Here is a 24,636-nt window from a genome sequence, read left to right as displayed (position 1 = left end):
TAAGCTCTCCTCCCGCGGGAATTCAGCACACACATACATGGAAAAAACACCCATTTCTTACCTTTTCTGCTAGTATTCCAAGAAAGGATTATTTTACACATCCCTTATCCGCCTTTTCAATGGAGAGCCGCAGCACTGAGCCTCCCACAAACTCCTGCTTTCAGCTGAAGGCATTTCCGACCCGCACACAGCGGGACTCCGATGTCTAAAACAGAGGCACTGTCCTGGGGCCACTCCTGCTTTCCCCAAGGACCAACCCCAGAAGCAAACCAGCAAAACCCTGACCAAATGCAGGAAGTGATGGATGCTTCACAGGGCTCTCGCACCCAGCAATGAGGCTCCTTCCACAGGCAGGGACCCCTTCCACTAGAGGAGGATGCTCCAAGCCCCTGTGTCCAACCTGGCCTTGAACACTGCCAGGGATGGGGCAGCCACAGCTTCTCTGGGCACCCTGTGCCAGCGCCTCAGCACCCTCCCAGGGAAGAGCTGCTGCCTAAGAGCTCATCTCAATCAGCCATTCTCCAGGCTTTGGGAATGCTGCCGAGCTCCCCTTGGAAAACAACACACAACTTCAAAAACCCCCCAGAGTTACTCTACTAACTGCACTCCCTGGGATGCGATACCAGGGCACAGCCCCATCTGCGCACTGGAGAAGGACTCCTGGGTGGAAAAAGCCTAACAAACACTTTATTGCTTATTTTAAAGCTGAACATTGCTTATGGATGCTGTGAAATCCCATCACCTGCTCGCAAGCAAGCACCACGCCATGGCCAGAGCCCCCTGTACAAAGAGGACAGCCACGACCGGTAGGAAAACAAATAAATAAGCAAGCACTGCTTTCATTCTATGTAATTGGGAATTCAGTGCTATTTCATACTGACTTTAAGGCGGTTCGCACCATCTGCTGCCACAGATACATCTCGGGGCTTTGAAGAGAATCAATCTCAGCTTTGCTTCCTCTCTCCAGATGCCCCTGAGGCCAGGGTTCTCATTGAGCAGCATGTACCACGGGGGGCATCACCCGCTCAGCTCGCACCGGGAGGGCAAAAGTAGGGCCTGGGGCAAGCACTCTGCTGCTAGGTAGAGACACACAGATGGCAGTGAATATGCTTGAGCTTTAGGACTCGCAGATAACCCAGTTTAGAAAATAGAGACTTAGTTTAAGCTTATAACAAATACAGATGAGGCAGCGCCAGGTCTTTAGAAAGGAAAAACAAAGGCCTTGTTTGTGGAGCACCCAAGATGCCAAGTACCAAACCCGGCTGCTGCCTCAGCTGCAATGGTTCACACCCAGCAGTGGGTCCTGCCCCGCTGCCTTTGGTCCCCCCCCACCCCAGCCCATCCCAGGCAATGGGGATGCTGGGGGAGCACGCTCCCATCACACCTCCCTCGCAGGCAGCTGCCAGGCTTGGCTCCTGCTCTGGGTGCTGGGGCTGTTCCAGTCCCACCAACCCTCCTGCTTCCACCGCCTACGAGGAAAATAAGGGAGGAAAAGCACAATCTGAGCTCTCTGCTCATACGCTGCAGTTATTCTGCATCCAAAGCCAGATGAAGTAACTCCCTATGCAGCCTCCAAATGGGAGGACAGCACCTCTTCACTGCTTCCCTGGATCCGACTCCAGAGCCAGGAGCAGCCTATTTCTGTGCTGAGTAGCAAGGCAAGGGAAAAACAACCACGAGCCCAACAATAACCCACCCAGCCAGGCTGAACGCTGTTCGCCTCTGGATTGGGATGAAATAAAGCCTCATTTACAACAGCCCACCGAGAGGGACGTTATGTGATGGACAGGATGTCTAAGCAGCTAACCCATTACACGGGCACAGCTTGAAACCAAAAGTCATTTCACTTCAGTGGTGCCTGTGTGAAAGGCAGAAAGATATTCCCTAATTGGGGTTATTTATCCAGCAGCTCTCCCGGCAGCCACACAGACTGGGATCACTGGTGTGTGGACAAGCCCGGGCCTGTGTGAGGGTCTCCCACATCTCCCATGCTCGCATCCCCCTCCCTGCATCCCAGTCACAAAGCACATTTCAACCAAGTCCCCTGGGCATCGCTGGGTGGATTTGGGATGCAGCAGGCAGCAGCAGGCAGATTGGAGGCAGGGGATGCAGCTGCTTCAAAGCTGTTCTCCCGTTCAAGGAGGCAGGCAGATGAAGGGGGGGGTGTTCTGCAGTTCATGTTCCCTTCTTGGGAACAGCACCAGCAGGAGCTCCCTCTCTTTAAATCCTGAAAAGTTCATATTAAATAGAGCCATTGGAAAACTCCAGGCACTGACAAAGCTTCAATCACAGCTTCTGTCTTATTAGGCAGCAGGGACTCGGAGTGAGGCAGGAGCTGCAGGAGCGCAGCCCTCATTACCTCTGCCCCTCGCAGAGCTTTCTCCTTCCAGTATGTAAAATCCCTCTGTTGCCACACAGCATCTCCTGCTCCAACCCTGGGCACCACCTCTGCAGACAGCCTGGCCTGGGGGGCCCCAGCACTGTTCCCCAGGCAGCAGCTTGAACCCACAGTCACCAGTGTTGGGAGCGATGGGGCAGATCCCGGTGCCCCTGAGTCACGGATGGGAAGACCTAATTCCTTCCTGCATCAGACACTCTACGGCTCAACACCACCATCCCACACGGCTGTGGGCAGGATCCATCCTCCTGTATCCCCAGGGATTGGGACAGAGCAGGCACCCACCGGCCCAGTGCCACTTCCAGGTACAGGGACCCCGGGAAGGTGCTGTGGAGCATCACCAGCTGTTTGCCATTTCCCATCGCACTGTATCCCTGCTGCCAAGCTGTCCCCTCAGGAGCCTGTTGGCATGCACTGAAAACACCATGGAAAGTACCATTAGTGCTGGCGCCACCCAGGAGGTGATGCTGCACCACAGCACCTCCCGGTTCCAGGTAACCCGGCCAACAGCAGAGATTCTTTCAAAGCATTACCCATGCCCTTCCGATGACCACTGCTTGGTGTGTTTCTCATCATCTTTGCTCAGGGACCAGCTCCATCCCATGGCATCCCCCCAGCACCCACCACCACACTGGTTTAAGAAGCAACTAGAGTGTAAACCCACCCGCCCCACCGATTTAAAGAGCAATTAGAGTGTAAAGAGGGCTTTTATCTGCACAATCAATACGAGTATCTGGGAAAGCTTCCTGGTGGGAGGTAGAATGTAAAACATCGATTTTTAGTGAAAAGGCATATTCCATCATCCTGTGCCATATACCATGTGGAAAAGGATAAAAGAGAGGCCCGGACATGAACGTGTCTCAGAACACAGCAAACTGGAACAAAAACGTGTTGCAATTGAAATCAGATGGGAAAGAAATCAAAAGCACAAATCACATCCGAGCAGTGCTTAGGGAGAGAACCTGCTGCCTTCAGAAGGAAAAAAAGCCTCCTCCAGCAGCAGCGGTGCAGGAAACCTCACCAAGAGCTCCAGCCCCAAACCCACCACCTCCGAATCACACACATGACCAAAGCCTTCATTCACCCAGCTTTCCAGAGCACAGGCTGAGCATCACAAATGCCTTTGAGCACCCGAACAGCGGGTGCTGCCGAACTTCTGCCACCTCTGAGCAGCTCCGGAACCATTGGTGCAAAGACAGAAAACTCTGCACAAGAGCTTCATGGTTTAGGGGATAAAATGCAGTTTATGGTGCTCCCCCCGTGCCCCCCTCTGCACCCAGAGAATAGCTGCAGCTTTGCTGAGGAGGTTTGTGCTTGCTCAGAGGTGGCTCAAAGCAGAAGCAGAGTTGGGATGCTCCCAGCACGCCCCAAGCACCACCAGGCACCAGTTAAAAACCCCAAAGCGGCCAGGCTGCTACCTGAATAGATCCCAATCTGTCTCCATAACATGGTCAAGCTGCTCTGAACAGACACACTGGAGCTGAGGATAACTTCATTGCCCTCCCCAGCTCCATCTGGGGACTCTCCAAGCCCTGGCCCATCCATCACAAACACCTTTCCACTCTTGAAGCCACGGTCGATGCCCAAAGACACAGCTGGGCTACAGCTTTTTACACACTTCATTATCCTTAAAACACTTGTTTCAGTTTGAATGTGGGGAATAGCCCTGGTTTTATCTTTTAATGGAGTTTATTCCCTTTCCTTCAAAGCAATGGTGACGGCCTTCCTTCGCTTCATGCTACGTGCCCTGGCATTGCTCCTCACCTAATACTGCTGTCGTAATGCAGAGTGACTGCTAGAGCTCCAGATTTTCATTTCACTCCTCCAAAACATCCTCAGGGTGACTAAAACTGATTCCCATCCCCATTCAACTAAAGAACCACAGCTAGGAAATAAATGAATTACTGTGCTTATTGAATGAGGCCAGAACAACCTCCACCCGAGAGGCAATGATACTGATTGTTAGTTCAGTTTAATAAACCTTGGAATTTAAGGCTTTGCTGAACGCAGCTGCATCAGGGTGGTGTTTCTCCCAAGTTTCACTCGTGCTAACCCCCTTCCAGCCTGGAGCTGGGCTCAGACAGGATTTCAAGCCTCCAGCCAGTCCCCAAGCCACAGGACAAGCACACCAAGCCATGGGTTTGATGCAACGCAGGTCCCCGGAGATGCTCTGTTAAAGCAGATGTTTTAATGCTCTATTACCTCGCTGTGTCAGGAAAGTTACTTCTAGAGGACTAACTCCCCTTGCACACACGTGTGCACACACTGGCGTGACCCCTGCCCCATGGCACCGAGCCCAGCAGTGCATCCGCAGGCTGAGGCTGGAAATGAGCCCCTGAGGAGCCCGTTTTATACAGCTGCAGAATTAAAAAGACTTAACAGCTTGTCAGGTGTAGCCAGGAAATTAAAGCTCCTTGATAATATTGCACCGAGTTAACGAAGCTCAATTGGGGAAATGACTCCCCTGATTAATGGCCCAGGCAGCACCGAAAGCCTCCCGGCAGCTTCCCCGCTTACTGATAGACCTGATTTCAGAGCGTGGGTCCCAACCAGCACGTCACTCAACAGGCTTTAATAAGCCTCATCATAGATTAACAAATTACCCTGAAATAAAAGGAGCACAGAGCGGAGCAGCCGGTGCATGTACCAATGATGCTACCTGCATCCCTGCTCCCCAGCATCCATGGGTGATGCTGAGAAGTCCCCCCAAGAGCTGGTCCTCCTGCACCAGCAGGCATGAAGACACTGCTCATCTGCCACCAAGCACTTCAGATGAGGAACCTTACACCCACCCAGCCTTCTTTGCTTGCTAACTTCATCTTTATAGGCAAGAGACCCGAGCAGACCCTACAGCAAACAGCAGAGCAGGAAAACCACATCCTCATGCTGTTAAATCTGTGCCTGTGTTGATTCAGGCAGGATTAAGAGGCTTACAGGAAAAGCCACCTCAAAGACCAAAGCTCTTCCAGCACGGGGCATTGCTGCAGAGCGCATCCTCCACCGCAGTGCCTGCAGGGCACAACTTGATCCTCCAACAACGCCACCACCACTGGTGTACACCAAACCCACAGCAAGCTGCTGGCCTCTTCCACCCACACCAGCTCCCTTGGAAAGCTGAAATGCCACCCACAGGTCCCCCTGAAGGGACATCTTGAAACGACAGTGATGGGAATGAGGCTGTGACTCCTCTGGAGCTCTAACAGCTCAACAGAATTCAAGAGAGAAGCCTGTGGCTAAGCCCTTCTGGTGTTTCATTCAGGAGGACCCGCTGGATGAAGCCCAGGAAAGACAGACCCGTTAATGAGAAGCCATGAAAGAGAACACTTGCAGGAAGCAGACCGAGATGCCAAGAGCACATTTGAGATGTCATCTGCAGAGGGGACCATGTCTCCCTGTCCAAGTGGTCGTGAAAGCAGCAAGTGTGGAGGCAGCTCCTGTCTCTGCAGGCAGATAAAGCAGCAGCTCTCACACTCGTCATAGCACTGTTCAACTGAGAACAAAGCAAAGGACAAAGGAACCAAATGTGGCAGGCTCAGTCCAAGGGGCCATTCCCCAAGCGCCCTCCACCACTGTCATCCTTCCAGCTCAAGGCTTCTCTTTGAAGGGTCTGACAACCCTGCTTTGAAAGTTACTCCCAACTCCAACTCAGGAGCTCTCCTCCTCTTCAAAGGGCAGCTGAACTCTTTGTAGACCCACTGCTAACTCAAGAGAACCTTGAAATCAAACCCAGCCAAGGCACTCGGAAGTTGTTTTGCTGGTGCTGCTGCAGCCCGGTTCTCCTCCTCCTCCTCCCTATTAGCAATCATGTAAGCACCACAACGTGTGAAAAGAGGCTCTGCTCCCCCAGCAAGGTGGAAATGAGCAATGGAAAACAGACGGGACACGCAACACACAGATCCCCATCTCGAGAGCCTTGGGAGATGGAGAAGGTCAGCACTGACACGGCGTGGGTCACACTAAGGCAGGGCTCTCTCCTGGTGGGTCAGGCTGACATTTCCTGAGGGATCAGGCTGGTCAGAGTATGAAATCTTCATGACTTATACCCATTGGAACCTGCTGAACTGGGTGGGTTATTTACTGCAGGCCGTGTAAGTAAGTGTAGGAGTGCAGCAGAGTCCTGCAAAGATAACCAGGATAACTCTTGGAAAGCAGAAGAAAGAAACATCTACTCCCAGTGACAACCCCAACCAAGAGCAAAGCAGAACAAACCACCGGGCTCCATTGAGCCCTGTAAAGTCAAAATGGCTCCTCCAAGGAGTAAAGCTGTGATCAGAATAAGGGGGGTACAGCCCTACCTATGAACAAGGGATTTCATCAGCTGATGAGGGATTATGTGCTCCAGTTTTATTATTCCTGAAGCTCTGTGTATATAAATCCCCATTTAGTTGTGACTATAAAACCCAAGCACAGAACCCAGCCTGACAAGATGGTCAATAACCATTTGAAACACTCCAGAAAGGGGCATTAGGATGTTTTAAATCAAGACAGACATTGCCAGAGGTGTTCATCATTGAGGCTGGCTATTATAACTCAAAATGAATTGGTGTCTTTTGAAAGCAGCAGTTTTCTGGACCAAGCATGTTGTGAACGTGTCAATGTTATAACAAATACAGCTGGAACCATCTGAACCTGATGAACATCCCATTTTGCAGAAGCAGCCTCTTGTTACAGGAGGTGCAATGACTTAATGAACCTTCTGGATGCACACGCAAGGCTCCAGATGAACTACCCTCATGAATCATGATGGGTTTCATGGCTGGAGAGGTTTTATGCATCATCCCTCCTTCACAACATCTGCTTCTGCCCAGGGAAGGAGGGAACAAGGAGAAAATCCATAGGGCAAGCATCAGCAAACCACTCATGCTCTTATGATGGGAGCCGGCCATTCCTACGGAGCTTTTTCTTTGGCACAGTGGGACGGACACGGATCAGGGCAGCCTGAAAAGCTGGGACAAAGCTGGACTTTCTGGAAGCAGCCAATATACCAGCAGTAACAGGGCAAAAAGTGAATTTCCTGGCTGCAGGAACACAACCAGAGACGGAAGCAAACCATACGCAGCATCAGTACCAGTCCTACAGCCCAGCTCACAGCCTCTCTTTGTACCAGTCCCTAAGGGGTTTGGCTTCTTCTTATCTCCCCAGCTCCCTTTCTCCCTTTCATCAGGGGTTTACTACAGGACTTGAACTGCCTGGGCGCCGATGAAAGAGATGCTACGTGAGCAGGGTCTGCTTCTCCCTGCGTGCAGTCTGCTCCAGCAGCCCTGGTGCACGGTAACTGCCTTGGAAGGGGAACATAAAGCAAAAATGGGGGAAAATATTATGACAGCCTCTGGAAGGAGGGAGAAAAATAGAGCAGAGCCTGGGTGGTGCTGCTGAGATGGGCCCAGCAGGTCCTGGGGAGTGCTGCAGGAGTCCCCAGCCCACCACCTCCTGCTCCAGGGCTTACCCAGCCAAAACACTGCCTAAAACCTCCGCAACCGATTTGATGAAGCAGCTCAAATTGAAGGGAAAAAGTACTAATTGAATACAACGAGCTTTCTCTACAGTGCCCCCAAACCCCAGGGCTCGCTTAACAAAAGAAATGAAATTTCCTTTCTTAAAAGGACACTACTTCAAACGCCTCTTTCCAATTAGTAAATCCATCTGGATTTACTGACAGAACATCCACGCAGGAATGCCAGGGTACCACTTCCTAAATCACAGCCCACCAAAAGTCAATCAAGTCATTAAAGCGAGCCCCGATTCCCTCTAACAAAGTTAGGGAGTTAAGAGCATCGGCAGCACGATGTCAGAAGCTGATCGCATCCCCTCGGCACAGACATCCGTGTGTCTGGCATGGACAACGAGCGAGCAGAGATGCTGCTGGTTAACCAGGTACTTCAATAGACATTTATGTGCTCTTTGGGTCAGCAGCCAGCTCAGATTCTATTGCTTTTAACTCCCCAAGACCAGAACTGTGCTGACCATCGAGGATGCTCCCAGCTGGGTACCAAAATGATACTTGGTACTTTACAGCCACGTTGCTGTGAGCCCCTCTGCCCCGGCACACCTAGAAAGCATCTCCTTGAACACAAGATCTCCCACCTGCAGTAGAGGGGTGAGGATGTTAAAGAGAGTGGAGGAGGCTGCTGGGGAATATCACTGCCCTCCCACTCCGCTCCATGATCTGATTTGGAGCGACGTGAATCACTTGGCACCAGGACCCGATAAAGAATCAACATGCCTCGCTGTTCAATACACAGCTCCTGGGAGCGTGAGTCACAGCTCAGGTTTCAAGGTGGGATGTTGAATGTAAATCCTTTCTGAGAACTACCCGAGAACACCACGCACGTAGCTATGATCTAAGGGGTCAAACCTGGCCTCCCAGTCCCGCAGCCTGCGGTGACCCTGACAAAGCCGTTTCCCCTGGGTTTAGTGCCTCAGGCTCCAGGAGGATGAGCTGCTCCGAGCCATGGGCTGCAGTGGGGAGGTTTAGGGAGCAGGAGAGCCCACCAGCTCCCTCCATAGCATGAGAAAGGGCTTCACCTGCACCCAGAGGGATGAACAAACCCTCCTTAGCTTTATCCCAACCTGCTCCAAGGGAGGCAGAGAAATACAGCTTACATCCCTTTCCTACTCAGACGTACTAGAGACAAGGCTGGATTCTCTTTCGTTTGTAGTAATTAAAGCCTAGTGATTATCCCACTTGTCAAATACCAAGTCTAGACACAGCCTTTTCACTGCAATTCATACCAAATCCACCCATGCTCCATTTCACATGGATACACGTGCCTTACGCGAGGCAGCCAGCTACTACTGCATGCCCCCCATCTCCTTTGCCACAGGTCTAAAAGGAATCTCCTCCCTTGCTTAGCGCGGCTACGTGGATCCCACCACACACGTGAACACCTCATCATTTCTGCTCCCAGCCTCTCCTATAGCCACGTTAACCCAGTGCTTGCACCTCAGACACACAGGGCCCTGGAGAGCTGCACGCTTTCCCACCCCCAGCCATCTCCATCCCAGCTCCTCGCCACCATCCCCAGACAATGCAAGCCGAGGCAGCGGCGCGCTCTGGGAGGGATCTTTCTTTTCCCAGCTTTAGTGGTTTTAAAACCTCGAGATGCGAGGGAAGGGTCAATGATTCAGCTGTGATTAAGTCTGCAACACTCCACTTCCCACCCGTTAGACTTTGCAAACACCCGTTTTGCTCCCAGAGCGGTCCCCAGAGCACAGCCAAGCAGCCCCAGCGCTGGGGCAAGCTGCTCGCTTGGAAGGCTTTGAGGTGGCTTTGTGAAAGCACCCAGTTCATTTGCAGTGAGCAACAAAACGATAGCAAGAGGCAATAAAAGAATCTCTGTATTGTGGATCCTTAATAGCACTGCCCCAGAGAGAGGGAAAACAACCAAGTCTGATGGAGATTCCCTATTCTCAAAACCATTTGCACTGTTATTGTCTGCAGCTAAGAGCAGATGAAAACAGAAAGCCCAGCAGCTGACGTCCCTGACAAGTGCAGGGCTGCCTGCTTCTGAGCTTGATCTTGAAGAACAAAATTGAACTGTACCTGGGACGGAAAGTTTCCACCTTACAAAACCACCACAAACCTTACAACAGCCTTAGAGCCTGCAGGGCTGGAGCAGCCTTTGAGCTTGCACTTGCCCCAGGAGCTCAAAGACTCCAAGGATGCAAAGCCCACTGAGTCCAGCACAAAACTTTCTTCCATCCCATTGGAAAAATCCAAGCTGGTATTTAAAATCCTGAAAAATCCCAGGAATTTGGAACACTTCACGAGACGTGCAATTAAGCAACGTGGTTAAATTACAGCCTGATTTAAGAGGGCAGCAAAAAGAAGGATCAGTTCTTCATCTTGATCTGCTCCCAGCTGCACTCAAAATACCATAAACCACTATTTCACTTTCCAACCAAGATAAAGCAATAGGATTAATTCACTCAATTACATCTGTCAGCTGAAAAGCTGCTGTTAAACAAGAGGAAAAGAAGGTTGTGGTGCCTCAGAGGATGTATCCTCACGCAGGCAGGATGGCCACCACCGTCCCACATACACGCCCAGGGGCCGGGGGAGCCAGATGAGGTTCCATGACTTTGACTCAGAAGTTCCTTCTTTAAAGGATGGAATGGCTGCCAACGAGACAATTTCTTCCACACTTCAGCAGCTGCAATTCCATTAACCTCCAAACCAAGGAGTGACAGCACGAATGCCAGCCCCAGCCTGTAATTAGGGAGGGCCACCAAGGGTCACTGCCATGGGGCACCTTCAACGCGGTGTAATTTGGCGAGGGCAGGGGGCTAGCACTAGCTGCACCCACGCTGGAAATCCACTTCTCTCCAGCTAAGCTGATGATTTCATTTCCCCAGTGGATGAGATAGCTAATTATCAATAATTCATGGGCACAGACAGACGTGCAAGTGGTTTTGAGAACTGAAGGAGAAACAGAAGTAATGATTCTTGGAATCGGAGCCAGCAGAGAGATCCAGAGAGGGAAGAGAAGGTGCGCTCTGCATGCACATGTCAGACCCAATCTCATTTCAATCACATACGTGACAGCCTAGGTGCCAGCGTAACCGGGGTGTTTCCCCCGTACACTCTGCAGCTGGTATATGACAGGATGCTTGCCTGGATGGAGCCCAGCTCTACCTATCCGGATGGACAACTCGCTCTCGTAGGGCGGCTGATGGGCAGGTTCATGCTCATACTTTTCCTTCATCACTCGCTGGTCGAAGCTCATGGCAAACGCTGCGTGTGGAGGCCCGCTGAAACCCTGCAAGGCAAGAGAGAAGGTCAAGGGTTTCCCCACGTATCCCCATCAACCTTCTCCCAGCACCATCCTCAGGAACTGCTCTGGCATCCGTGTACTGGGAAGCCAATCAGGGCACGTGCCACAGCTGCACGGAGAGGGGGCTTTGGGGTCCCCTCTTTCTATCCAAATTGTTAGCTCAATGTTCATCTCCAGCAGAAGCATCAAGAACAGGGTTAGGAGGAGCCAAGAAGTACAGGGCTAAAGAGAGAAAGCCAAAATTCACGTACATTAACAACAAGAAATGCAATTCCATGAACGCAACTCCAAAGTCAACACGAAGGAGACCAGCGGGCAAGGAGAGACATTCACAAGCAGCTCGGAGGGTTGAGCTGCTGGGCTGACCTCTGCCAAAGTTGAGTTTGCAGCAGGGTACCTGTTACTTCAGCTTGGATGGAGGTCTCCAGGGAAAAGGTTTGTTCAAAACTGAACCCATCTGAGCATCAGCTGAGACACCACGTTCATAACCACCCAGTGTGAGTGCAGTGGGACTCATCCAGACGGCCTGATGAAACTTCAGGCTCGCTTGGAACCTATTTCTACACCATTTATAGGCTCCAGAAAGCAAAGAAGGACAGCCAAAACCAACAGCATCCTGCTCTGCATGAAGTCTGCAGGGAATTCAAGCAGACACCCTGTGGCAAACAGACCGCATTGTACCCATGAGTGATTCCTGCCAACCTGGATGTGGCTCGTGAAAACCAGTCACAACACAAGGATGTGCCAGAGACTTTATCTGCATCAGCCAAAGAAAGCCTGGCAGATACCATGGCCTTTTCCCCGTGGTGCTGGACACGCAGAGGAAGGTCGAATGTCCTTGCGGACACCCCAAGGCTGCTCCATCCCACCCAGAGAGAGCTATAAAACTGGTAGGAAATAGAGACATAACCACACAGCTAAGAGAAGGAAGTGTGTCCATGGAGGTGGCTGTACAACCTGGCCAAAACATAGGGAGCAGGTCCTCGAGTCCCTGTGTCCTCATAGGACTGGGACCCATCCCTTGTGAGCATCCCCAGGGAAGGATGTCCAGGCTGCACAGGAACACAGGCTTAGCTGGTGGACTGATGGCAGCAGAATAAATGAACATACATGGAACAGGCAGAGACAGTAATGAGAGACTTGATGGGTAAGGTCACATTAAACAAAAGTAAAGGTTAAAGATGAATAACTAAATCTTCTACTCTCCCCTCATTTGCATAATATAGGCTGACCGGTACTATTAATACTCATCACATATTTGCTATCTGCTCTCTATTGCAGTTTAATCAGGTGCTTTCACCTCCCTTCACCCAGCAATTACAAGGTGCACGGGTGAGGTGCTTGGTTCAAACCCCTCTGGGAGGGGGGAGACCCACACGGCCCCACTGTGCCAGCTCATAGCAGACACCAGCAGCTCCGCACCTTCCATCCCCAGCAGCAGCTGGAGGAGCAGGCAGAAATACCAGTGTTTTCCAGCAAAAGCTGGATGACACAGAGAGCAAAGAGGGGAACTTCAGCATCGCGACCTGGCTTTAATAAAGCAGGAAGAGACCGAGAATGGAAACTGATTTGCAGGCATTGCATGGGGCTCTCCAGCCCTGCTCTCGCAGCTGGCTGCCTCCTGCTTGCCATCGCTCTCACCTCAGAGATGGGAAACACCAGGTTTCATGGAGCAGAAGGCTCCTTCCCCATGGCCCTTGTTAAAGGAGCTACAATCACTGCAACAGCAGCTTTGCAGGCTTTATCACCACCAGACCTACAGCTTTTCCCCAGCCCAAAGACTCAAATGGGTCTTGTCAGGCAGGGAAGCAAGCCCAGAGCACAGCCAGAGCCCGCAGGACTCTGGAAGTTACAATAACTCAACCAAAGGGGAAAGAAATCCCTTGTACAAGCAGGAGCAGGCAGGTAACATTCCATTCAGCATCCACTCTCCGTTGCCATCTCCATAGATGCAAACAAGCAAGGTCCCTGAAGAGGTCAAGGCCACTTCCCTTGAGGTCTGCAGCCCTGATGAGGAGCCTCCCGTGGCTGTTTGCTTGTGCCACCATTCCCAGCACATCCAGTACCTATGGATGCAGTACCCACAAATCTGCTTGCAGTGAAACAGAGGCAAACTTGAAGACATTTCAGATGCTTAATGTAAGGTCAGGTCACCTCCTGTTGCAGGCAGGGATATACACCACCAGGAATATGGGGAAATATTGGTGACCTTCAGTAAAGCACACGCTTCAATCCAACTGTGATTGCTCTGACTCATTCCAGCCCAGCCGCTGCATGAGGCCCCTAATTGGAATGTGGCAGTGGGTTAAAGAAGCATTAGGAAGAGAAGAGGAAAGTCAACCCACGTTAATTAGTTCATGCCAGTAATTAGCATTAACTGAAATAACCACAGGGGCTTCAAAAAGCGAGCTGCAATGAGAGGCTCGGACGGGAAGATCTGGGAGGAAACCTATTCTGGGATGCGGGAGTCCCCACTGCACTCGCCTCCGCTCGCGGAGCTACAAGGGAAAGGTCATTAGATTGTCACAGCCCCGTGTGTGAAAACAGACAAGGAAACAGAGGAAATCTCTGCAGAGAGCCTGATCCTGCTTTTGCTACCCAAAAGCTGCAGCAGTCCCGAGCTAATCCGTGTGGAAACACGTCCCTGTCCAAGCAATGTGGCCATCACCCTGGTATTGACAGTAGCACCCTGGTATCGACAGTAGCACCCCGGTATCGACAGTAGCACCCCGGTATTGCAGGGCAAAGGGGTCAGACAGCTGCTTGGTTTCGGGTGAAGCAAGGCTTTGGGGTTGCATCCTGCCCCTCGCACAAGTTGCTAAGAAAGAAATGAAGAGTGAGTGAGGCCTTTGAGAAACAATCTGTTCTTCCCCACCTGACCAGGGAAGGGGAATAAGTTAATTAATAGAGGTGACAAAAGCTGCTGGTCTGGCTTTGGGTAGATCACTTGGTACCAAATCTGGAGGTGCTGCTTGTCTGGGATGGCTGGTGATGCTGCTCTACCCATGCAATATCATACTGGCTCTAACCCAGCAATCAGGCTCCACATAGCCAAAGGAAACAAAGACCATAATGCATCAATTAACGGCAGAAAGCACCTCGACAGGGAAGAGGAATGGAATAAATCCAACTACCTTATTAAAAAAGAAATGGCAAATGTTCCTAACTTGTCCAGGAGCTAACACGGAGACAATAAGAGGCAATAACAAGTTGTGCTCGGATGGTGCCCAGCGGCTCCCATTTCACACTTACTGAAGGAGACACAGTGATAACAGATCAGACACCAGAAAGCAGTGAGACAAAGAGCAGGGTGCGGAGGGCAGGGAGGGGAAGGGGAGATGCTACAGGTCCCCAGCCCACAGGGATGGACCCAGCGGGTCTCTGCAGCCCCCCTATACCCCGGGGAGCTGTGCATCAGCTCCACTGCTTCTGCACATCTACAGAGCCCAGGGTCTCTGGGGATGGAGGCAAAGGCTGGGCAGCAACAAAGCAGCGAGTCCCCGGCTCTTCTGAAGCAGAAAACCAGGTTTATGTTCCAAATGTGACATAGGAAGGGAGCTCCCTTAGAAAGCACTGTTATCAGAGAGCCCGCTTGCATGTAAAGCAGCAGGCTGGTATTTGGTTATGTGAAGCAATATATCAAAGGCTGGATGCTCCCAAGCGAAGCTCCGTGCTGGTTCTATATCCCCGTGCCTGCAGCACTTGTTTGTAACCCCCTCAGAGCTGAGGAAGGAGCAAGTGATGGTGAGGCACCCCATGCTCCCTCGGTACCCTTTGGTGTCATCTCTTTAGACCTCAGCTCCCAAAGTCCCTGGAGCACAGAGCTGGGCAGGTGAGGATGTGACCGGGATGGGGTTTAAAGGCCACAGTGAGGGGTGCTGCAAGAATCCAGGATGCCACAGAGCATCCCACCATGCTCCCAGCACAGCATCCCTGAGAACTGCCCCATCCCTGGCAGTGTCAGCTTGGAGCAAGCTCTCTAGTGGAAGGTGTCCCTGCCCATGGCAGGGGTTGGAGCTGGAGGAGCTTTAAGGTCCCTTCCAACCCAACCCAACCCAGGTTGGGATTCTAAACCAATGCATCTCCCAGGCTCTTCTGGGATAAAACCAGCACGATTTTGGTCAATATTGACCTGGCACATATTGATGGGTTAAGGGAAGGATTCAGCAGGACTTGAATGGCAGCTCCTCTCAAAGCCATGATCACAGACATCTCCCCACTCAAAACACTAAGATCAACAGCTCAAGTGCAACCTTAAATACTCCACACAATAAAAATGAGCTCTTCTCACCACTGAAGTGGGTACAGTCATATTTATGATGAGTAGCATCTGATGCACAGCTCTGGGACACAGCAAATCTCCCTTGTTTTAGCCCCAAGCCCAGTCCACAACTGGGTCTCACCAGCAGCACCCAGACCCCTTTGATCCAACAAAAGGCATCCCTATAAATTGGGAATAAAGCTGGGGACACCCAGCACTGCCTGGACCACAACAGCTCCAGCTGCCAGAGTAACCCCAACCCCACAAACGGAAAAGATGAGCACGGTACTGCTGGTGGACATCAGCAGCTCCTGGGGTCTGTGAACATAAACCAAGCCCCCATCCCATCAGCCAGATCCCAAATACATCCTTGTCCCACCACGACATCAACAGCTCCAGAGGCGTCGGGTTGGGATTGAAGTGAGGGGGCTGGATAGGAATTGCTCCTCGACTGGAATTCCAGCAGCACCAGCTTGCTCAGCCCCAGGCAGGAGCAGAACAACTCTAAGCAGAGGCAAATGATCGATGCAGCAGACACTTAATGCAACAGCATCCTCATGGAACTCAGTTTCCCAAGGAGGAACACACTCCAAAGGCTTGATCCTGCATCACACCAGCACCACAGCCCTCCCCGCCTGCACTGGGAACACCAACATCTTCCAAGAGCTACAGGGGGGAAGCCCGAGGGCTTCCTGCTTCCCACATTGAGCATCTTCCATCTGGCTGCTCCAGCCCCACATCCTCCCTCCTGCCCCACACGCAGCCCTGCCTGCAGCAGGCAGGATGCTCATAGCTATGGCAGCGCTGCTGCGGGAACGGGGAAGGAAAGGTTCATGCAGAGACCCCAAACTGCAGCGTTTTCATGGCAAACCTGCTCCGGCAGCATCCTGTGCGCAGAGCACATCAGGCTGGGAGACCCTTCTCATCCCGTGGCACCAGAGCCTGCCCTGATAACTGCACAGGGAAGCTTCAGTGAGTATTAAGGCAGGCTGGTATCGCTTTATCTGTAACTAATGTAATATTGCTGCGAGTACATTTTATTCACTGCTAATTACCAGCCACTTTGATAACTCACAATTCCTGACAACTGCAAACAGCAGCTTTAATCACCAGCCTCTGCAGACAGGCTGCGGGGGCACGAGGAGCAAGTCACCCCCCTTCGTACCACCAGGGGCATGGGGACAGAATGGGTGTCCCATGGGGTGACCCTGGAGCAATCCCAGCACCAGAGGCTCCCATGGGAGCTGCCTCATCTGACAGCAGCGGATGGGAGACACTTGGTAGTGCCACAAGCAGCAGCACCAAAGCACATCCAGAACCACCACCCAAGGGAGGGAAATTTATCAAACCCCACCCCAAATCCCCACATAAACCAGATTTGGCCCCCCAATGGCAACAAGAGGAAAGCATCCCGCAGCCCTTCTCATCCAGGGATGTGGCGGTACCCGCTCAAAGCTGGAACACAGCAGGGCCAAGACCCCACGAGCATCACTGCCAGGGAGCTGACCCATACTACCACATACCCCACCAAGAGGAGCTCCAGGGGGAGATGGGCAACGGCCAATCCAGCTTTTTGGCCAAAGCAACATTCCTATTAAAAACAAACATACGGATTTCTCTCCTTGGCACACTTGGGGCTTCGGCCTTTCCAGGAGGGAGGGAAAACACAGCAGGAATGTCGCTGGCATCGGCTCTGGGAAGGCGGCAGCTCCGATAGCACGGGGCTGGGGAGCACTGCCCGGGAGGAGGGAATGCACGAGTGATTCCCAGGGAATCAGAGGGTTCGTTACCAAAGGGGATGTTTCGCAAGCGCGCTGGTTTCCACGGCACAGAGGAGGCTGCTGTCCTAACCTTTGCCACGGCACAAACAAGGGCACAGGAATGCGCTTGCTGCTTTTGCCACAGGACATAGCAAAAAACCCAAGCTGTTAGACGAGCAGAACCCACCTCTGCACCAGCAGGACACGGGCTTCGTGGCACCAGCCTCCTGCCTGCAGGTGCCGGTCGTCGGGAAGCTCAGACAAAGCTCGAAACACAGCCACTAAATCTGTTTGTGAATGGACCACCAAAAGCAGTCAGGATGTGCATCCACTTCCAGCTCTTTGCTGGGAGGAAACTTGGCTGTTACAGCCACAGCCAGATCCTATAGGGTGTATAAGGGATATCCTAAGGGTGCTGAGGCGCCTGCACAGGGTGCCCAGAGAAGCTGTGGCTGTCCCATCCCTGGCAGTGTTCAAGGCCAGGCTGGATGGGGCTTGGAGCACCCTGCTCTAGTGGAAGGTGTCCCTGCCCATGGCAGGGGGTTGGATCCCAATAAGCTTTAAGGTCCCTTCCAACCCAAACCATTCCTTGACTCCATTATTTCCCCCAGGGATATTTCCCTCAGGACACACATCACCACCACCCAGATGCCAGCAGCTTGCTCAGCAGGACACTGCAGAGAGGTTTGTGGCATCAAGTCAGCACTACAATATGAGAGTTTAATTGTGAGCAATAAACCTCTAAACCTCGGATGGGATTAACAAGAGCTTTTTCTCCACATGCTTATTAAAGTCTAATGGAGACCAGCTTTGCCTCTTTTCTCTCTCCCTGCCCCCTTCTCACCTTGTATATTTGTAGCGTGGCAACATGTATTTTTACAGCCCTTTTATTATGCAAGGCTTTTTGCAAGGGTAAGAGAAAAAGCAAACAAAACTTCAATTAACAGCTCATTTTTACACAATATACCCCTCAGTAATGATTTGCTATCAGTGCAGACTGAATTTATGGCAAAAGGGAGAGCAAAGCGGGTGGCTGCTGCGGCAGGGTGGGATGTTGGGAGCCCCCGGAGGGCTGGTGGGATGCAGAAGGCCCAGCTAGCGATCCATCACCCCTCAAATGAAGAGCCACGCCACGCCAGTGCTGCCTAATGACATTATGGTAACACACAACTTCCTTCAGACCCACAATTAGCAATGTGGATGTGCACAAGCCCCAGGCAAAGGGATGGAGAAGCGGTGCTGGGGTGCAGCCCCTTCTCCCTGCATCCCCCTAGCATCACAGCCAGGTATCCAGCCACAGCCAGCTCATTCCCAAGGACACTTCCTCGCTTTCTGCTCCTTTTCCCCACATCTTGCACACCCCATAATGACCAAAACAGCACCAAGAGAGGCACTGACTCCTCTGCTTGTCTGCAGGAGCCGTGGCAGAGGCAAGGGAGCATCAACCACCTTCCTGAAGCTCAGCCCAATAAACGCACAGGAGGAGCCACTGATTCTCTTCAGCTACTGCAAACAATTTGTTAATTCCTTACTGAAGAGAGGAGCAATAGGGGACAAGGCACTTCCTCATCACCACTAACAAGAACCTCGGGACTGTCCCATGGGCACTGCTGAATTTTGGGCTGGTTCCCCCCCAAGCAGCCCTAAGGCAGGGCTCGTCCTTGCCTGTCACAGGCAACTCCTTTGGGCACTGAACTCCAACCAAGACAAGCTAAAACCCAGGAAACGAGCTCCAAAATCAACCCTCATAGCACTCATTTCTATGTGTACCTTGGTTTTAAGGTCTTGAGAGGCCTAAAACCAACACGTGCAAGGTGTAAGCCAAGAGCAAGCTGCCTTCCCAAGCCTGCAAACACCCTGAAACACAGAGAAGAGACTCACCCAGCCACTTGATCAGTTCGCATTAGCTCCAAAGCCTGCAGACAGCAGATTACAGTCACATCACTTCCAGCACCTCACTGACAACTGGAGCATGATGGGGGGAGACAGGAAAACACCACGGGTTTGGAGCGAGGCCAGGGGAGGCCATGGGGATGCTGCGAGGGCTGGAGCAGCTCTGCTCTGGAGCCAGGCTGGGTCAGCCTGGAGAAGAGAAGGCTCCTTAAGGGGGGACCTCAGAGCAGCTCCAGTGCCTAAAGGGGCTCCAGGAAACCTGGAGAGGGGCTTGGGACAAGGGGAATGGCTTTACCCTGCCAGAGGACACAGACAAACCACCCCACAGCATCGAGCGGGTGCCAACAGAGACACCCACTGGGTCCAAACCCCAGCAGAGGAGCCTCATCCAGGCTGAGCAGCAAGGACCAAACCAGCCTGGTTTTCCCTCAGTCCTATGCTCCTTTCCTGTAGGTTGCCAGAGGCAGTGTTCCACTGGATTAAGATCAATGGTCTGCTTGACACCATCCACAGCACCTCCGAGAGCTGTCTGCATGGAAAGGCGACCACTGAGCATCACAAGGAGCGACCTACCCATCCTCCTGCAACCACTGGTGCCAAGGGGGCTTGCGGGTGCCCTCTCTGGGGACAGGCACACACAAGAGGCACAGACCCGACTCTTTACAGCACATCCTCTCAGCAGACAGCAGTGTCAAGTCAGTCTGGGTGAGTCAGAGTTTACCCTGAGAGCAAGCTGGCTTTGTGCTGCAGTTATACAGCTCTGCGTTTGTATCTTCCCATGATCTCCATGCAAGCAGCCTTCCTCTTCCAACTGCCACTTCACTCGCTGCTTCTCTGTCACTTTAATGGCAGGTTTACCTTCCACAGCGGAGGCATTAATTTGGGGTTATGCTGTGAGAGAATTCAAAGGCAGGTTTTGAGATCGGAGCACACGCACCGAACCAGCCCTGGCACTCAGTGATGCACAGCTACGAGCAGTGGGTCAGCAGCACCCACACCTTGCTCTCCCCTGGGAGCGTGCTCTTTAGGCCTGCTTATTCCAGACCTAAAGCTTAACCTAACAGAAAGGGTGCTCAGCAAAAGGCTCAGACACTGTCCAGGACCCAGCAGAACCCCTCAACGCACTGCATCCCTCCCCGTGGTGACAGCCAGGCTCTTTCAGCAGGTACAGGGGGCTTTGGCATTCCAGCAGGTTCTTCCTTTCGGGAAATTCATCTTTAACAATTCTGAGCCAAGCCTCAGAGTAATTGAAATTCCATCAGCAAAGGCTGAGCCACGGAGGTAAGAGCAGCCCCATGTTACATTACCAGCCTCATCAGCCCGTAATACCCACTCGAGGTGAGCAGGAAGGAGCAAGGTCCTTTATGGTGGGCACAGGTATGTAACAGAGAAGGGAACGGTGGAGAAACACTTATCCAGTGCAGGAGCTCCCTGAATGAGGAATTCAGCCACGTTTTATCTGTCCCTGCTGCTTTACAAAGGGAGTTTTCCACCTCCTTGTTCCCAGTGCAACCCTGCAGAGCCACAAACCACCCCAGGCCTCATTTGCTGTTGGTGACTGTCCCCATACACCTAACAAGGGTGGGAAGGGAGTTCAACCCCTACCTGGATTCAGGGCATCTCTGCTCTTCAGCTCTGGCTTTGGGGCTTCAAATGCTTTTTGAAATGCTTAATGCATAATGAGAGCAAATGATAATGAAGAGCAGCTGACAAATTACACTCTGGAAGTAAATAATCCTTTACCTCCATTAATACAACAAAATGCTGCTCTCCAAATTAGTGTAATTACAACTTTGTGCCTTGCTTTTTGCAAATCATTTCACCCTGTGTAGCAACAACTGGATTTCAGTCACTGGAACCACTGCATGGGGCAGGGAAGGGAAGGGGTTTGGGCAAACAGATCATCATGAAACCTTTAGGGGCTCCTGGGTGCTGACCTGGAGAAGTAGGACTCTAACAAGAGACTTCCAGAGGACCCCATGGGTGGGTTTTGTGGCCAGCACCAGGGATCGTGTTGGAAAACCTGCCCTGGGACAGGACAGAGGGGAGCCGGTCCCAGGCATCAGTCCTGCATGGATGCAGAGCTGGGTTGGCTCTACCTGATGAATTAACAAACCCATGCCCAGGTACTCCTATTCCTGTAGAGCTGGAAGGGAAGGACCTTTCCCAATAGCAGGCTTTGCTACGTTCCCTTATGAGGCTCCCACAAACGCTTCCCTTCCCCAGTCAAGCCGGATCCTTCCTTCCTTCCAGAGCCAGTGGGAAAGGGCCAGAATGCCACAAAAGAAAACAAACAGAAGGGTTATTTTCCCCCTAAGGAAAGGAAACCCGAGCAAACCAGGCATGCACGAGTCGAGCTGCAGCTCACGCAAGCCCGGACCAACCAAATCCCTCTGGTCCATCCAGCCTCATCCCCCCCCACGAGGCAAAGGCACAGAAACAGGCAGAGTCATTTCACATGCCCCAAACCACCAAACCCACCTCCTTTACTTGGTCATTTCACCAAGATGATGTAGCCCAAGACCCAGCTGGTCCCTGGGCTGCTTTGGACACTGCTTCAGTCCCACTCACAAACGCATTACACCAGGAACTGCACCAGCCCCACACACGGGCAGAACCCTTGGTTAACACTGGAACCCCCAAAGCCTCCATGTAGGATGGCAACGAGGATGTGCAGCTAATTAACTTCCTAGGAGTCACAGATGAACAGGAAGAAGCACATTAAGAATGGGAACTTGTGACGGGCACGTCCCGGAGGGATTAGCAAATTGCATAAGAGGAACCTTTATTCCGATTATAAATTAACACCAGCGACAAGACCCAGCACATTTTTACTGCCTCGTGAAATAATTAACCCGTCACATCCAGCTCCATGCAAACCAGGAGGGAGGGAAGTATTAAAAGCTCTCCATCTTCCCCAGCTGGAAGCACAGAGCGGGAGCATCACCAGCATCCTCAAACTGCACCCACGGCACTGGCGACTGCCCTGCTTCATTACACCAGTGCACCCAGAACACGCCAGGAACCACTGCCTAACGAACCCCCCACTAAAAGGATGCTTCCCATGGTCTAACCCAGCTGTGGTTGAGCCCTGAGAATGAAACTGCAGCTTTAAATCTGCATCCAGGCCCGCAGCGGGTGCGATGGTCCCTGCTCCCCCTCGTGCAGCATCCCCCTCAGCTTTCCCCCAGTAAGTGACTTGCATGGATTTAGAAAGCAAAATAGGCATCCTGGAGGCACACGGTGAACCAAACACCAGCATTATGAACTGAGAGGAACCCTCGGATGTCTGTTTATCGAGTTCCCAAAGTCTTCCCGAGGGGACCTGCCAAAAATAGCTTCAAATTTGCTGGACCAAGTGCCCTGTCCCAGAGGATATTCCAAAAACCTCACATAGCAAAAATAGGAAAGGGAAGGAGCACAACACAGTCACGTTTAGAGGGGGTTAATGGGATCCAGCCTCCTACTATGAGCATCCACACCCACCCCACTCCTCCATCCCACAGGAAGATCTGCAGCCTGCTCCCGAAAACCATTAAACAGCTACAAACAGCCCCAAAGTGTCTCAAAACGGGTACGAAACACAAGCCCCAGCCCCCAGGCAGGGGTTTTGGCCATGCTGGTCCTGCCTGCAGCACAAGGGGCCCCACAGAGCACACACCAACCCAGGCAAAAGGCTTTTAAAGGGCACTTTAGTTGCTGTTTGTTTTTAATCTCAGGTATGGCTCACCCATCACATGCAGCTTTATTGATTTACCTTGTACTCAGGGGGGAAAAAACAACAGACCCTGTGTCTAAGTGACAAGGGAAAAACCACATCCAATTGAGATGGTATTTCCAGGGCGGAATTACAGCCCTGCCTCCCCATCCTTCCATCCCCAACCACCTTTTCCACATCCCTGACCATCTTTTACACGAGAAGTATTGGCAGGCTCCTCGTTAGAGCTGAGTAATGGCCCATCGGCTCTCTCCCCGGATTATACATTAACTCCCGGTGCTCCTGCAGCATCCTCCCTCCTCTCCCTTCCCCTCGACCACCCAGCAGCTCTTCAAGGGAGACCCCGAGCCCCACAGCATCCACCCAGGTCCTGGATCGAGCTTGGCTCTGGCTGCAGACCTGCACCCACCACACTGGGAGTGACAGAGCTGCTGTCAGTGCACGGACAGATGTTTCCGAGCAAAATGAAGCCTGGAGGTAGAGGAGATGGAGCTGATTAAACCTCATTATCCTATTTAGTGTAATGATCAGAGCTGAGGGGACGTCATGCAGCTGGGAGTGGAAGGAATAACACGCTTAATAAGTGCCTATGTTATGGCAGGTAGAGCCGAGCTGATGTGCAGCCCACAAGGGGTTTATCACCTCGCACCACGGCCAGCTTGTTTTCTCCTCTCCCTTGCCTATGCCTCATCTCCAATCCACCCGCATCACGTCTGTGAATTCCCACTTGCCCAGAGGAGAACTTAAGGGCACTGATGTGGAAAAGGCAGCTTCAACACAAGCAACCCCCTGGGCCCAGACCCAGCATCCCACCCCAGGCTCCACTGGAATACCCATGGGAGCTCCAGCAGCAGCACCGCTGGGATCCAACAGCTTAAAGACAAAAGCAACACAGACCCATGGGGAAACTGAGGAGGAAAAGCAGCCAGGGACTGCCTGAAAGCCAGAGTCAGGGCTGGATGCATCCTCTGGACTCCTGTGGGATTCCTCTGGGAAGAAGGAGAACAGAGCAGGAAACCCATCCTGGAAGCCCAATAAAACCTGAGACTGAGCAAACCCCAGCCAAGTCAGCAGAGCTGCAAGACAGATTTGAAGGATGAGAATAATAATACTTAATCTCAGCATTCTTATGCGTTCCAGTAGACCCAAAATAGCTACTCAGTGAGCAGGGACCTCCTGTGCTGAGCAGTACTGTCAAGTAAACCCTCCCTCCGAGGCTTTGGGCCTTGGCATCAGAGACCCTCAGCCCCAACCCTTTTTAGTAAAGGCAATAGCATCTCCTTCACCCTCCCCATCCCCTGCCCCTCTCCATGCAGCAACTGCCTCAATACCAGTCGGAAGCCAAGCTCTTGTTTAAAGCACAGCAGTAAGGTTAAATGAGAGCAAAGGAAGAGAGAAACCTGCTGGGGCCTCACCAGGGCCAGGCTGGGAAGAGGCAAATGGGCTGTTCCTCAGTGGTTTAAGATATGCCAGAAACTCCACCATCCTGCTGCAGAACCAGCTCTGCTGCCACGTCCCCAGCACTGAACCCGGTCCTGCTGGTGAGCACACGCTTTGGCTCAACACACACAAATAGACTGTTGCCAAAATAAGGGTGAGCCTCTTATTTAGAGCCCTTGAGGTCTGTTCCTGCAACGGTCTCACCCTCCAAGCCCTCCCATTGTAGTTTGTTGTCCTCCACCACCAGCATCTCCTCCTCCATAAGCTCAGCTAAAGGATAACACATTCAAGGGTTCACAGAGGGAAATGGCAAAGGACAAAGATGCAATAGATTGGATTTGACTTTCCTAAGGAATTCCATGACTACAGCTGTTGGGCATCATTAAACCAGT

At 52.1% G+C, this 24,636-nt stretch overlaps 1 protein-coding gene across 1 annotated transcript in view; it reads right to left on the bottom strand.

The window, feature by feature from the left end:
* Window positions 1–24,636, bottom strand: part of SLC39A11 (solute carrier family 39 member 11) — a 76,218-nt gene that overhangs the window by 43,005 nt on the left and 8,577 nt on the right. The window contains exon 5 of the mRNA XM_061455231.1: window positions 11,034–11,157. Within this exon, the coding sequence (XP_061311215.1) occupies window positions 11,034–11,157 (124 nt within the window). The remainder of the gene's footprint in view (window positions 1–11,033; window positions 11,158–24,636) is intronic.

The sequence above is a fragment of the Pezoporus flaviventris genome, unplaced genomic scaffold, assembly GCF_033815535.1.
Source record: "Pezoporus flaviventris isolate CSIRO_AGI_PZ_B2104156 unplaced genomic scaffold, CSIRO_AGI_Pfla_v1 ptg000020l, whole genome shotgun sequence".
NCBI lineage: Eukaryota > Metazoa > Chordata > Aves > Psittaciformes > Psittacidae > Pezoporus > Pezoporus flaviventris.
The sequence above is the reverse complement of the archived record's forward strand: the minus strand, read 5'-3'. Positions and strand labels throughout refer to the sequence as shown.